Genomic DNA, 14,202 nt, shown 5'->3' with positions numbered 1-14,202 from the left:
CACACACACACACACACACACACACACCCCTCAAAAGAGAAGTTTACTTCAATTAAGCAATTCAAAACAGCGTAGCTTTAGAACTCTAAACCGAGGTCGGAAAGGTGCAGACATGTTTGGTATAAAATGGGAAGTACCTGCCAGTATTTTGTTGTTTACAAGGGCCCCCTTCATGAGGTCATATGTTACCAGCTCTGTGCAATTGATGATGACATTTCTCATGAGATTAGGGGTCGTCCCTGCAGAAAAACAAGAGAGCATTTAATGATGAGGTGCTGGCTGGGCGCATGTGCCTTTTAAGCACTGTGGCCGTCCGCTTGGCAGTTGGCTACCTTTCCAAAGTGTTGACAAGCTTTCTGTGGTGGCTATAACTCTGTAAGCATTGTAGGTCCCGGTGTAGCGGGGTTTGATCCCGTGCAGATGGCTCTGGGCTTGCATCCTGACCTTCACGACCTCTGTAGGCTGCCCAATGAACACTGCCACGCCTCCAGTCATTAAGCCGGCTGAGATCTTGTTTCCCAGAGAGGCGGGTGCTTTCCAGGAAGAAAAAAAAGATGGTTAAGAAAAGAGAAACCAAGAGCCTGCCCCCACCAAGCATCACATACATTTAAAATTTTTGTGGCCAATTATGTGGTGTGTGTGGGTGGGTGGTGGGCGTACCAGAGGACAAACTCTGCCCATGCTACTTCAGGAACATTATTTTGGGTTTTTGAGATAGGGACTCTTGCTGATGGGCAGTTTGCCTAAGAGACTGGCTTAGCGGCTACTAAATAGCACTTGGTCCCTTCTGAAATTTAACTTTGTCCTTTCCTGTGTTTAGCTGTCATTTTAGTATTTTCCAAGTGGGAGGAGGCACCTGGTCACCAGTGATGCTCGGTTTCCCCTTATTGATGACAATGTTGATTATTGAACTTAGTGGTCCTAGGGGAAACCCAGTGGGCAACTGCCTTAATGCAAGACATCAAACAATGTTCAAAGGAGACCAAAAACATAAGGCAGAGAAGCCTTTGTCTTAAACATTTGGGAAAAAAGTCTGTTGACGAAGACAGACATCATTTAATAAAACTTCAGTGAATCCTGAAATTCAATATTCTGTAGTGAACACAGTGAAGATTCAGGAATGTTCACTCATTCAGGCCTTCCTTTGTCTTTCCACTTCTGCCTCCGGTCTACAAAACAGGGATAACATCAACCTCATGCTCACTGGGTGTGAATTCAGACTGATAGAGCTCTCAGCACACGGAGAACACACCAAGCTGGTAGCAGCTTTCTTCCCCACCAAATTTAAACAGTGGTGTGTTTTAAAGTATTCTGTTTGCGGCACTCTGGTTCTTCTTCCCTGTATGCGATAGTGCACACCACAATCATTTCTGACTTACGATTTCTTTTTTTTTTTTTTTTTTTTTTTTGAGTCAGGGTTTCTCTGTGTAGCCTTGGCTGTCCTGGAACTCACTCTGTAGACCAGACTGGCCTCGAACTCAGAAATCCACCTGCCTCTGCCTCCGAAGTGCTGGGATTAAAGGTGTGCGCCACCACGCCCGGCTCCTTTACAATTTCTTATATACATACTCTTTACTGCTGTCAACGTAATCCTTTGAAGTATAAATGTGTGTATCACACTTGCTTAACTTGTTCTAACTTAACTGAAGATTGAACCCAAGGCCAAGTGTTCTACCACTGAGTTCTATTCCTAGCTATTTATTTACTTACTTGAGACAGAATCTTTCTAGGTGGCTCAGGCTGGCCTTGAACTCTTGATCTTCATGTTTCTATCTCCCTGGTTCTAAGATTCCAGATAGGTGCTACCACACCTGATGGCCTGCTTCGCTTATTTTCAGTGACTTCCAATCACTATATGGGCAGAATGCAAACTCCTTAGCATGAACTGCAAGGCCCTTTTGTGACCAGTTCCTGCTTTTTCTGGACGCACCTGTCCCTTCTCATCAATGTACCCCTTCTCTGTCTGCCCTGCATGTCAGCTCCTCACTCAGAGTTTGTACCCAGTCTTGACTTGGCTGGAAAGAACTTCCCTCACCACTTTGCTACTGGTCCTCGAAGTCTCCTACTACTTTCTCAAGAGTCAGTGCAGATATCAACCCTTCACGAGTCTTGAATGATCATGCCACTTCACTGTGCCCATTCTGTGGCAGCTTGCGACACAGCATATGTCATGGTTGTGTAGTCAGGTGAACTGGAGGCTCCTGTCTAGAGTGGCAACTTTCATTGGCCAACCGAGCACAGGACAGTTCAACAAAGCTTACTAGATCAACTGAAGAAGTAGAATGCAGAACGAGGAACACTCACAGAATATATCTGACTACTTTGGAGCCTGATATAACCGGTGATTGATTAAAGAATTTGCAGGAAGTCACCCAGATGGGCCACTCTAGGTTTATCTCCTCTTGCTAACCTTTAACATCCAGATCTTTGTTCTGTGTGGATACATTTTATTTAGACATCTGTGCAGATTCAGGGAGCATGGTGGTCTCTTTCTGACTTTGCACAAGCTCTCTAAGCTTCTCTGGGACTGTGCTGTTTGGGAAAGTCTGCATTGAGCATTGCTTTATAGCCCACCCACATTTTCCATGAGGAAACATAAACTTTCCTCACTGGCCAGTTGATTTTTGCAGATATAAACAGGTGAAGAACTAATATGCATATCTCCTTTCTTTCTAGGAGAAAAAAAGACAGTGCAAATAGTCTCTATTTTTTTTTTTTTTTTGACAATTTGTTATGAAAGCCACTATACTCTGTGTTACTTTGGGTGGCTGGAGCTGCTGGGATGGAACCCAGGGCCTAGCTCGTGCTGGGCAAACATACTATTACTAATTTCTCGATTTTTTATTTATTTTTTTTTAGTAAAGCCAGGTCTGGACATAGCTGCCCCCCTCTTGACAACACTCCTTACTTTCTGTCCCTGAAGAGAAGTACTCTTGGACCGAGTCGTAGAGGCCAATCCTGAGTGAGGCAAAGCTGATTTGCCTCTGAATGCCCGCAGGCAGACCGCTGTACAGTTTCGGCAATCCTTCTGTTTTTGCCAGGGTGGTGATGGTCCCGAGGACACCTTTATACCTAATGGTACTGGAAGCCTGGCCTTCACCTTGGATCTGGAAATCAGAAAGGTGCAGGTCAGAGAGAAATGGCTGTCCATTAAGGAAAGGGGGTCCTACCTGACGGGGGGTGGGGTATGGCTAAAAAAAAAACTGGTGCATACCCTAGGTAAGGCTCTTTTTTATAAATTCCCTTTCTCAACACCTCTCTTGCACACTACTCCATATTTGCACCTCTCCCTCTGTCTCTGTCCATTGACCAGTCTATCTATCTATCTATCTATCTATCTATCTATCTATCTATCTATCTATCTATCTATCTATCTTTCTATTTATCTATCTATCTATCTATCTATCTATCTATCTATCTATCTATCTATCTATCTATCTATCTATCTATCTAGGAGGTGGAGCTTGCTACCGTGCAGGCTCCAAACACCCAAACAAGGTACCCAGGAAGTCTCCAGAGCCCCTAAAAGCAGGCTGGATCGGCACACCCAAAGAATCAAAGAAAGGTAAAAGCGCCAGACCTGTAAACTCTGAGGGGTTTGTCTTAATTATTGGGACTCTACCTGCTCGGGACACCATTGCCTTATGAAGGGTTTGGCAGAGGTTACTGTTAACACATCACCTGCGGCTCTTCAGCCAATCCAAGGGTCCCATTTCCTTCCTAATAGCACCCACTCCCAAGACAGAGCCACCCTAAGAAAGAGTTGTTAAATCACAGCACACTTCACAGGGATGCCCACAGCAGTCCCTCTGCTTGGAGAAGCCTCGTCGACTTCACTGAACTCTACCTGAAGGCGGACTTTGGCGGTGTCCAGCGGGAAGGTGATGATATCTGCCAGGCAGGCAGAAACTCCGGCTGAGAAGATCTTGACCCCCATGGTGGGTTGCACTTCAGAAGTTGTTGGGCTCACCATCTTGGCTTCGAGGACAGAGAGGCGTGAGTGCAAGACCAAAAAGACAACAGTGGCACTGTTGCCTGATGCGGGTACCGAACCCGCGACTTCCGACTTCAGGGACAGCCACTTGGGCTAGGTAGTGCCAGTGCAGAGGCGGCGCTGTGGAGCAGCTCAAAGGTGAGCTTCCCTTCCTCTCGCTCGGGCAGGGAGGCCCCGTTAAGCCCAGATTGCCGGCACTTCTGTGCCCCGACCTGGGAGATCTATATAGCCCGATTGCTGGAGGAGGGGCTGGGGGAAGTGGCTGATCCGGCCCAGGTCCCCAAAGAGCTGCTAGTGGGACTCGGCAGGGGCGTGCCCTGGGTGCGCAAGCCTCCCAGCCACGCGTCACTCCCAAAGCCCTGGCCAGCACTTCTGATTTGGCACCAGTTCCTGATGATGCCCAGAGGACAGACACACAGAGGGGCTTCACCCCGCGTCCCCGCAGCGTGTTGCCTTTTGTCACTCTTCAGCTGGGGAGCCTCGAAAGGGGCGCAGAGCAGGGGCTGGCTTCCTTGAATAAGCGCCATCTGGTCTCCGAGATTTTGCTGAAAAGTTCCACAGCTCTTCTGTAGGATGAACGTCCCAGTCCCGGGCCCCCTTCCCATGCATCTACTTGGCTACCGTTTCTTCTCCTTTCAATTCTGAATGTCCCCTTCTTTACATTCCTTTTCAAATGTCACCTTCAGATTCCGGTGCCTGGATGGGGGTGGGGTTAAGGATGTGGGAGGGGGAGGGAATCCATGCAAAAACTAATAACACTCTAAACTTTTTCGAGAAAGTGAGTGCATTGTGTGGTCACTTTTAGTAGGGGGATATCAACTAAGCTCATAGCCCTGCTAGCAAGCCTGTGGATCTCTGCAGGGAATGCCAGCCCTTGCTCCTTTGAATAGTTCTTAGCAGGAGCCCTGGAAGGACAGAGGGTTGGCTGTAGATGCCACTAAGCCATCTGACCAGTTTCGTGACCCTGAGAAAGTCCTCTAGCTTTGGTTTGTGATTGTGTCAAATACAGTCCCAGATTTGAACTCCTGTTACCCCTAGTACCAGTTCAGACATTGTAAGGTGGGTTTATTGATGGGGGGGAATTTTTTTCTTACTTCTATCTTTAAGCAAAGATTTGTATTTGAAAAGCTTTTAAAAATACTATGTAAGAAACAGTGAGAAAAAGAGCAGGCTGTGTCCAGGATCATGCAGAGACCCAGGGAGCCGAAGCCTGTTCCCTGCATCCTCCCAGGGTGGTCAGGTTCTGCTACTCAGCGTGGTCCCAGGAGAGTGAAGGGAAGTGGGACTCATCACCGGGAGTGGGGCACTGTATGGGACAACATCCCTGGACACCACATTTAAAGGGGAAAGCGTGCCCACTAAGCAAGAACCTAGTCCCGGGGAGCTTCCACAATAAAACATACACCTGGGGCTTGAGCCAGACCAGCAGTGATGAGCAGGCAGTGGCATGTGTGAAGACAATGATATAGAGGGCTCAGAATGCCTTTGGTTGGCCTGGGGGCTGGGAAACTGAAGGAGAAGGAGGAAAGAGGGGCAGGGGCCTGGGCAGGGGCAGGGGCAGGAGCAGAAAGCTGCTAAGACCTATGGATGAAAAGTGTAATAAACAGCCCAGTGGTGGTGACACACACCTTTAATCCCAGCACTCAGGAGGCAGAGGCCAAAGCAGCAAGGGGTCTTTGTGAGTCTGAAACTAGCCTAATCTATAGAGTGAGTTCTAGGACAGCCAGGGCTACCATGGCTCGAATAAACCCCCAAACAGCAGCAGCAGCAGCAGCAGCAGCAGCAGCAGCAGCAGCAGCAGCAGCAGCAGCAGCAACAGTATAATAAATGGCAGATTGTAAGCATCCTTTCTGCATGTGGGATCATCTCATATGTTGTGCAGGGCTTGGTAGATCGTAAACTGTGCTCGCGTGAATGACACATCTCACCAGATAATACAGCTTAAGAAAGGGTTACAATGGAGTCAGAGATTATTAGAAAATGACTCTACATTTGAGAAGATGGCCGAAGTCTTGGCAATGTTTCCACTTGATTGTCACAAAGCAGTTGGCAGGTAAATACTCTTCATAAGATGACAGCTTTCCGTCTTAGGATTTACTAGGAGAAAATGGTGTCGATGTTTTCATTAACGTATCATGCTACTTGCATCATGCTCCCATAGGAAGCGTCATGCTACTTGCAGAGAATCAAAGCTGAGAGGTATCGGAGGTGGGTAGTGTGGTAGTGAAGGAAGTGGGAACTTTCTGTGGGAATGAGCACAGCCGGACTGAGAAGGAGACAGGAACAAAGCATAAGGAACCAAGCCATGGTCCAAGAGGAGTGGCACTCGGAGCCCTGGGAACCACAGCCATGGTCTAAGAGGAATGGCACTCAGAGCCCTGGGCCACGTCATAAAACAATCAAAGGACCTTGAGAATGGTATGATTGAGAGGCACTATGGAGGCGCTTCTGCTGTTCCTCACCAAGGTCCTGACCACCCGGAACCCTTCAGATACTCAGCTCCATACACCAAGTCATTTCTGTGATGTGAATAGAAAGAATTATCAACCCGCAAAGGCTTTTCTGAACTCCTGAGCCCAAAATGTGGCATATGGCAGAATGAAATCCTCACTCGAGGAGGCCCTGTGATGTCAGCTCAAGGCAGGGAGTGGTTCTAGAGTCTGAGGAAAGGGTTGACCTTACTGCCCCCAGAGCCTCTGGGAAGTGAAAGAAAGTTTGCCTCATAATGGAGAGAGCAGTAGGGGTGAGTCTGATATCCCCAGAGTGATTTCTGTTCTGCTGGCAGGAAGAGTGGAAAGGTGAAGACTAGTTCAGTGTGATCAAGGGTGACTGACCCTCTGTGACGCTGCGAAGGAATGGCAGCAAGCTTCACTTACCGAGTGTCTGTGTTCTTCTCTTAAGATGTAGAATGCCATTTACAGGGCACCTGGTCACCATTTGCTCAGTCGGTGCTCACAGAATCACTGAACAAATGTGTGCATTCAAACCACAAAAGCATTGCCTAGAACAGGGACCTGCACCCTCCCGTCATAACTTCTTATCTGTCTCCAGTAGGAAATGTCAGGGCGTAGTTATACAGATAGATGTCCAAATGACAATATTTTAAAAGAAGAAATAGAGACAATAATCACAGGAGAAGATACATATAACCACATTAATACAGATACGTGCAACTTCTATCTAATAACACCTTTCTCCACCAATCTTACAATTAATATAACACTTTAAACTTAGCAGGTTCAAGTATCAGTACTGTCAGCGACGGCACTATAAATTGGCATGCTTATTTTGAGATGATTTGGCAGTATGCACAGAACTATGAAGATGTTTATGTCTTGAGATGCAGTCCTGGATTTGTACCCTAAAGTAATTATCCCAGACAAGGAGAGAGTCACCATAGCTTAATATTTAAAAGACAGACTAAAGCACGTGCTCGCTTCATTTTGGGATCCAGACACATCTCTAGGATCGGCTGAGGTAGTGCACGTTTTCTGGAGAGAGGTATGATACTATTAGAAATTGGTGCTGAAGTTGGAAAGAAGACTCTCGTAAGAGGAGAGAGTGCAGGGAGAGGAGTAGGCTGACCTTCTTGGTTTGGTCCATCCTAAAAGAGAGAGCACCAAGCCCGGGGTGAGGGAGACCCCACTTCTATTCTGTGCTCAGCAGAACAAGACGCCTCTGACCAAAGCTACCTGAGCTACTGACAAGCAGCTTTAAATGTCTTTCTTTTCTGAAGCTAAAGTCCTTTTCTTTGGGGGGTAGAGAGATGGCACAGCAGTTAAGAGCACTTCTTGCTCTTCCAGAGGACCAGAGTTCTGTTTCCAGCACCCGCAATGGGCAGCTCACAACTGCCTGTCACTTCAGCTGTAGGGGATCTGATGGCCTCTTCTGGACTCTGAGGGCACCTGCATGCACTTGACATACGCAAGCACAGATTTGCATGAAGTTGCAAAAAATGATTTGCTTTTGCAATGCATATTCCTGCATCAGTGAGACTGTTTTTATGAACAAGATGTCTGATGCCAAGTACCTGATTTATAAAAATATATACAATGCTCAAAGTCGTGAAGCATGTCTTCTTTTAATGCATTTGGCCAGCTCTTATATAACATTGCACCAGTGCCAAACACCATTTGAAGAGCCTTACAAACTCTAGCTCAGTTTCCGTTGTATGCTTCTGACTTACATACTGTTGTTATCCCACTGAACAGAGTGGGAAACCCGGGTGCTCAGAGGCAACCAAGTGCTTTCTCTTGGGTCTCATAACCAGTATATAGAGCATTTAGAGCCTCTCTGACCACCAGACTCAACACTACGTTATGCCAACTGTTTGAGGGACATGTTTGTGACATTGTACTTTCCCATGATTTGACGATGTATAGTAATTATTAGGACTCCCAATATATCTTTCACTAAGTTACATCCAATGTTTTTGTTTTTGTTTTTGTTTTTTGTTTTTTTTGAGACAGGGTTTCTCTCTGTAGCCCTGGCTGTCCTGGAGCTCACTTTGTAGACCAGGCTGGCCTCTAACTCAGAAATCCGCCTGCCTCTGCCTCCCAAGTGCTGGAATTAAAGGCATGTGCCACCACGCCCGGCCCAATGTATATTTTTGTTGTTGATTTCTTTATATTTCTAAGAGATTTACAAAGGCTGCAAAAGACACTTACAAAACTCTTTAGTAAGTGGGGCCGGAGAGATGATGCAGTGGTGAGGAGCACTCATTGCTCACAGAGAGGCTCTGGTGAGGAGCACTCACTGCTCACGGAGAGGCTCTTGTGAGGAGCACTCACTGTTCACTAAGAGGCTCTGGTGAGGAGCACTCACTGCTCACAGAGAGGCTCTGGGTTTGCTTCTCAGTACCCATGTTGTTTAGCTCAAAACCATCTACAATTCCAGCCCCAGGGGATCCAACACCCTTGTCTAGTCTCCGGAGGTACCCTCACACACGTAGTATATACATACAGAGGTATACATACCTATATGTTACTAAAAACTTCTTCAGTAGCACTTGATGAAAAAGACAGAAAAGGTGACATACACAATTTAGGAAAATGAGACTCATAGAGTTTAAGGCCAATGGAGGGGAAAATCAATCAATCTATCAATCAAACAAACAAACAACATCTAGAAGAAGACATTTCTATCCCCAGATCCAGTGGGTGGGGGTAGATTTGTTCACATGGAATTGAGGGAAAGGATCAGGGCAGAGGAATGTCACTATAGGTGGGTTGATCACCACTAAGCATGACAGTGGTGTGTTGGGCAGTGGCCTGAGAAGGCACAGAGCTGCTTGGGGCCGTGCCTCTTCTATTGCTGTTAGATATCACATCTCAGGCAACCTGCTGTAATATGAATTCAGAGCGTGACTTGATAGTCAGAACTCTGCGCATATACATTTGAGCCCGCACTGTCCGTCTGTGAGAACTTGGGCAATCTCGTCAACCTTTTTAAGCTTCTCTGTTCTTGTCAGTGAAATGGGACAGTAACCATAGGTGCAGCCACATTAGGAGGATTCAGATAAAGGACACTAGCAATGACTTTATCACAGTTAAGGCTGAATATACTGGAAAGGAGTGAACAAATGGTTATTTTCTTTTGTTTTGTGTCTGTGTAGCCCTGGCTGTCCTGGAGCTCGCTCTGTAGACCAGGCTGGCTTCAAATTCAAGAGCTCTCCCTGCCTCTGCCTCTTCAGAGCTGGGATTAAAAGTGTACACCACCACTACCCACCTGCAATTGCATTTTTAACTAATAAATGTAATGACCGTTTAGTAGGCTGTAGGGCACGTCAATATTGAACTTTAGGTTTCAGCTGACACACTTAACATCCCTCTCACTCTGGAATCCTCCGGTCATGGTTCTGCCCTCCTTTGGATTTAGATCATATGTAGGAGAGGCCAACCCAGCTCTCAGAGAGCGTTATTGAGAGCAACCAGGAGCAACTTGGAGGTGAGCTGGGGACATTCCAGTTAAGAGTCAGTCTTGAGCCTCCTTGTGCTCGGTGGTTCCTGTTCAGATGAGGCCGTGCTTGGCAGGTTAAAGGTCACAGATCTGTTCCAGGGCTCTCTCCTTCCATCGTCCCTTCTGTCACTCCCAGACAACTGGAAGCTGCCGAATGGTGCGTCCTGCCCAGTGGAAAGGACTTGGTAAAAGGTGAGGGGTTGCACTCTGAGTGTGAACGTGACAGGAAGTGGGGGAAGGAGCAAAGAGGAATTAAGGTGACACTGGGAACGGTCTTTGGGACATCTGTGTTTGTTGGCCCATTTCCAGCCCTATTTGGCAGTCTGGGATGAACCAGAAACCCGCCTCTATGAACAAATTCTGTAGGAGTTTGTGTGGCCAGTTAGTGATACAGCGTCTAGGACTCCACATATGTGACTGAGTATGGAGGCTTAGAGACTTGCCAGCAGCTAGTCTTCTGTGAGCCTGCCTCCCTGATAGGTCAGGAGTCTACAGTGGAGGGTCCTACAACCAATGCACACTTTCCCTGCAAGGTCAGAGACAGAAAGAGAAAGCAAGCTGAGGTTCTCTCTGCTTCCTGACTGATGAGTGTGAGTGGACACCTCACATCTACCGTGCTTATACACCGCAATGGATGCTTTCCCTTCAACCCCCAACCCCAACAGTATTCGCTTGCCTGGTAATATTGGGCAAGTCTTTTACTGTCTTCTTTTACCAGTGGTAGCAATAAACACCTGTCATGAAGAATTAGAAAGGATATATCATACGTGATGCTCGTGACATACAGCAACCTCACAAATGGAAGCTATTGTTTTTGTTCTAGGTAATCTATAGGTAATAAGGGTGGTGTGGAACAACTTATTTCACTAGAGCTGTAGATGGAAAGCAAGTGCTAAGAGGTAGAAGAAACTAAGACAGAGAAGAATGACCAGTGGCCAGAGGAGGTTCCAATATTTGACCATTGAAGAACCAAAGTCTGGGACAACTCAGTTACAGAGAATTTAGGGTCACTGGCCCCTCAACTCTGCCTGTGTTTTCTCCTAGACGTCTAGGTAGAGATCTGGTAGAGCTCTCGCTAGGTCAAGACTCTTTCCACTGGGAGTGTCTGACCTTCATGAGTACTGGCTCTCCTAGGCTGTCCATCTCCTCTAGCTACTTTTGAGTCTGCGGGGAGGATGGGCTGAGGGGAGGCCATGATAGTCAGGCTCCAAATGGTGTGGTAACTGTGGCTAAGTTTACAAATCCTCTTGGGATTTCTCAAACTTGCTAAAAACGCAACTACCAATGATGACCTTGCAGAAAGGGTCAAAAATCTTTGTTTCCATGCACACTGACCTGCTCTATTTTTTTTTTTTTTTGAATTTCCTTCCTTAACGACCTCCACTGGAACCCAGTGTCTCTGTTTGTGAGCCCTCTGCTTCTCCTCCATCAGGCTTCACATATCCGAACCCCTGGAGCCTCAAAACCAAGTCTGATACTTGGTAGTGCTATGACTTTGCCATTTAAGACTGTGTTGGCCAGGCAGTGGTGGCGCACGCCTTTCATCCCAGTACTTGGGAGGCAGAGGCAGGTGGATTTCTGAGTTCGAGGCCAGCCTGGTCTACAAAGTGAGTACCAGGATAGCCTGGGCTATACAGAGAAACCCTGTCTTGAAAAAAACCAAAAACTTAAAAAAAAAAAAAAAAAGAGTGTGTTAGCTTTTAGAAGCCCTTTGGATTTCTCACCGATTTTATAACTAGTTTGCATGCTCACTGAAATAAAGCAACATAAAAGTCCATTTGAAGTTAGATCAACTTAATTAGAACTTTATCTACTTAAATCAAATTGGAAAGAAAGTAGACATCTTTCCAATAGTGAATCTCACCATTTAGGACTGTAATATGTTCCCTTTAGCTTTTCCTTACTCGTCTTTAATAATGTTTTAAAATTAATGGTATAGACATTTGAGCTCATATTTTGCTGGGATTATTCTGAGGTTTATGATGTTTCTGAGAGTATAATAACTGGCATGATATTGTACATGTGTGTATGCAGACACCATGTATGTGAGGAGGTGAGTGCATGCTTAGATGTGTGTGTAAGGGCAAAGGACAAACATGAGTATCATTTCTCAGGCCCCATTCACCTGGTTTTTGGAGACAGGGTCTCTCAGTGCTCTGGAACTCATCGAATAGCTGGCTAGTTGGCATTATTATGTAAGCATTATACATATTAAGATGTAAGAATCAATAATTATGTAGATTGGCATGTGCTTACTTACCAGACTTTCTTGCACTTTTAGGAAAACTCTCTCGCTGCCCTGTACCCACCGGAAGTGCAGGACGACAGGAGTGTGCAGCCCAGCCTGGCTTTCTTTTCAAGTCTCTGTGATTACACAGGAAGTGCTCTTTCTCACTCAGAGTCATCTTCCAACTCCTTCCTGCATCCCTCTGTCTGTCCTTAGAAATTATCATGCATTATCAGTTCTTACAACACTACAATGAAGCTCCTATTGGTCCTGGGAGTTCATAAGCATCTGGGGAGGTGGAGGAGGGATCGCACTCCTATCCCTTCCCGGGTGCTCTTGTTTGCATCTGTGAGGCAGCCCCAGTAAGAATCTCTTATGAAAACAAGTGGGTTGCATTTTTCATACATACACTTATTGGTGCCTTCTAATCAAACTGAACCAGTTTCCCTGCCAAGTAACAAGAAAAAGGATGCCCACCCCAGTAAATAGTGACTATCAATGAAGAATTCAGTATTTCCATTATCAGGTGAACGCCTACATTTTTGGGGGAAGCAGCAGCGTGCAATCCAGACAGGATTTCCCTCTCCCATTCACTGTATCAAGTGTGCTAGGAATACACTCAGGATGCATACACATCTAAGTGGAAGGACTGGCAGATGGTGTCTTCTGTCAAGGTTGTATAGAAAAGTGCTCTGAAACCTTGGACACTGGATGGAGTTCAAAGTACAAATAAATTCTCAGATTCACCTTTATTCTATAAAACTGAGCAGGTTTAAATAAGAGTCTCAAGTTCCCTGAAAAATAAAATTACTAAATTTGGATTAAACAATGCCCAATACAGCTTGAAACACAAACACATTATTGTGTAAATATATATGTCTTGGGGATCAAGGCCACCATGCCTGTGTGACAATCACTGAGATTTCATCCTCCTGCTAATAGAATCTTGCCAAAGTTGGATATTCTACAATTCGGAGGAACCTGAGTTGTCTACCAACTCTTTGCAACTGCCCGAGGTTGCTCTTCCAGGCAAAACAGTGAGTACCACCAGTAAAAAGCCACGATTGGAGTGAGAGCAAGCCCTGCAGAGCCAAGAACGGGTTGAGATGAGAAGATAAGTCAACTATGAAGTCAAGTGCTCAAGTTGTGAAGGTAAAACTTGACAGCCAGCTCTATAGAATTGAGAATTACCACAGAACCACACCTCTGGGTGTCACGAGGCCATTCTGAAACAGCTTAACTGAAAAGCTAAGCCCAGCTGTGGGATGGGGGCTCGGACTGAGAATAAAGATAACAGGGACTGAGCCCCAGTATTCACCTCTCTCTGCTTCCATGCAGATACCATGTGACCAGTCTTCTCATGCTGTTACCCCCATGTCTGCCCTATGATGATGGACTGTACCTTTGAACTATGAACCAGAGTAAATCCTTCCTTCTTGCTGTGGCCCTTGTTGGGTGTTGTACCACAGCAAATAACGGAAGTATGGAATATACCTGGGCATCCCAGAAGGGCTGCAGAGACCAGCATTGTCTTCTAGAAATGCAAGCTCACATCTCCAGCACAGCACTGTCGTCTTTATAGCCATCTACTCTCTGTAGGTTGTCCTCTGTCTAGAGAAGAAGGTGTCTGTTCTGAGCAGGGCTGATAGCCCTAGCACCTATGCCATGCTCTGTCTCCTGTCCCAGTCCTAGGTTTTGCTGACCAATCACAGCACCTTCTGTTCATGAATCCAAAGACTCTCCCAGGCCTTATGGGTGAGATATGCGAGCCTGGATTTAGAAATGAAGACCTGTGTCTTGGGCTCTTGTCTCTAGTTGAATAGTGATGCCAGTCAGGGGGTGAGCCCCCCTGAACTGGTTAGAGCCACTGCTTTGAATCTCATGATCCAAAGCCTTAGTTCAGGACTACGTTCTTCCCAGCTTGATCCTGACACGTGTGCTGTTCTGAGTGGAGGGTTGCCTTAAAGAACCCCTTCGAATAAGGAATTAGGCATTTTTGGATCTCTCTCATTTTTGTTTCTTT

At 46.2% G+C, this 14,202-nt stretch overlaps 1 protein-coding gene across 1 annotated transcript in view; it reads right to left on the bottom strand.

Moving 5' to 3' along the window:
* Nucleotides 1–4,194, bottom strand: part of Ucp1 (uncoupling protein 1) — an 8,064-nt gene extending 3,870 nt beyond the window's left edge. The window contains exons 1-4 of the mRNA XM_021220676.1: nucleotides 3,848–4,194; nucleotides 2,909–3,107; nucleotides 333–533; nucleotides 138–239 (exon numbers count right to left, since the gene is read on the bottom strand). Coding sequence (XP_021076335.1) covers nucleotides 138–239; nucleotides 333–533; nucleotides 2,909–3,107; nucleotides 3,848–3,973 — 628 coding nt within the window. The 5' untranslated portion in view covers nucleotides 3,974–4,194. The remainder of the gene's footprint in view (nucleotides 1–137; nucleotides 240–332; nucleotides 534–2,908; nucleotides 3,108–3,847) is intronic.
* Between the last annotated feature and the right edge of the window lie 10,008 nt (nucleotides 4,195–14,202).

Source organism: Mus pahari, chromosome 20 (genome assembly GCF_900095145.1).
Source record: "Mus pahari chromosome 20, PAHARI_EIJ_v1.1, whole genome shotgun sequence".
NCBI lineage: Eukaryota > Metazoa > Chordata > Mammalia > Rodentia > Muridae > Mus > Mus pahari.
This window is presented reverse-complemented; position numbering and strand designations above follow the sequence as displayed.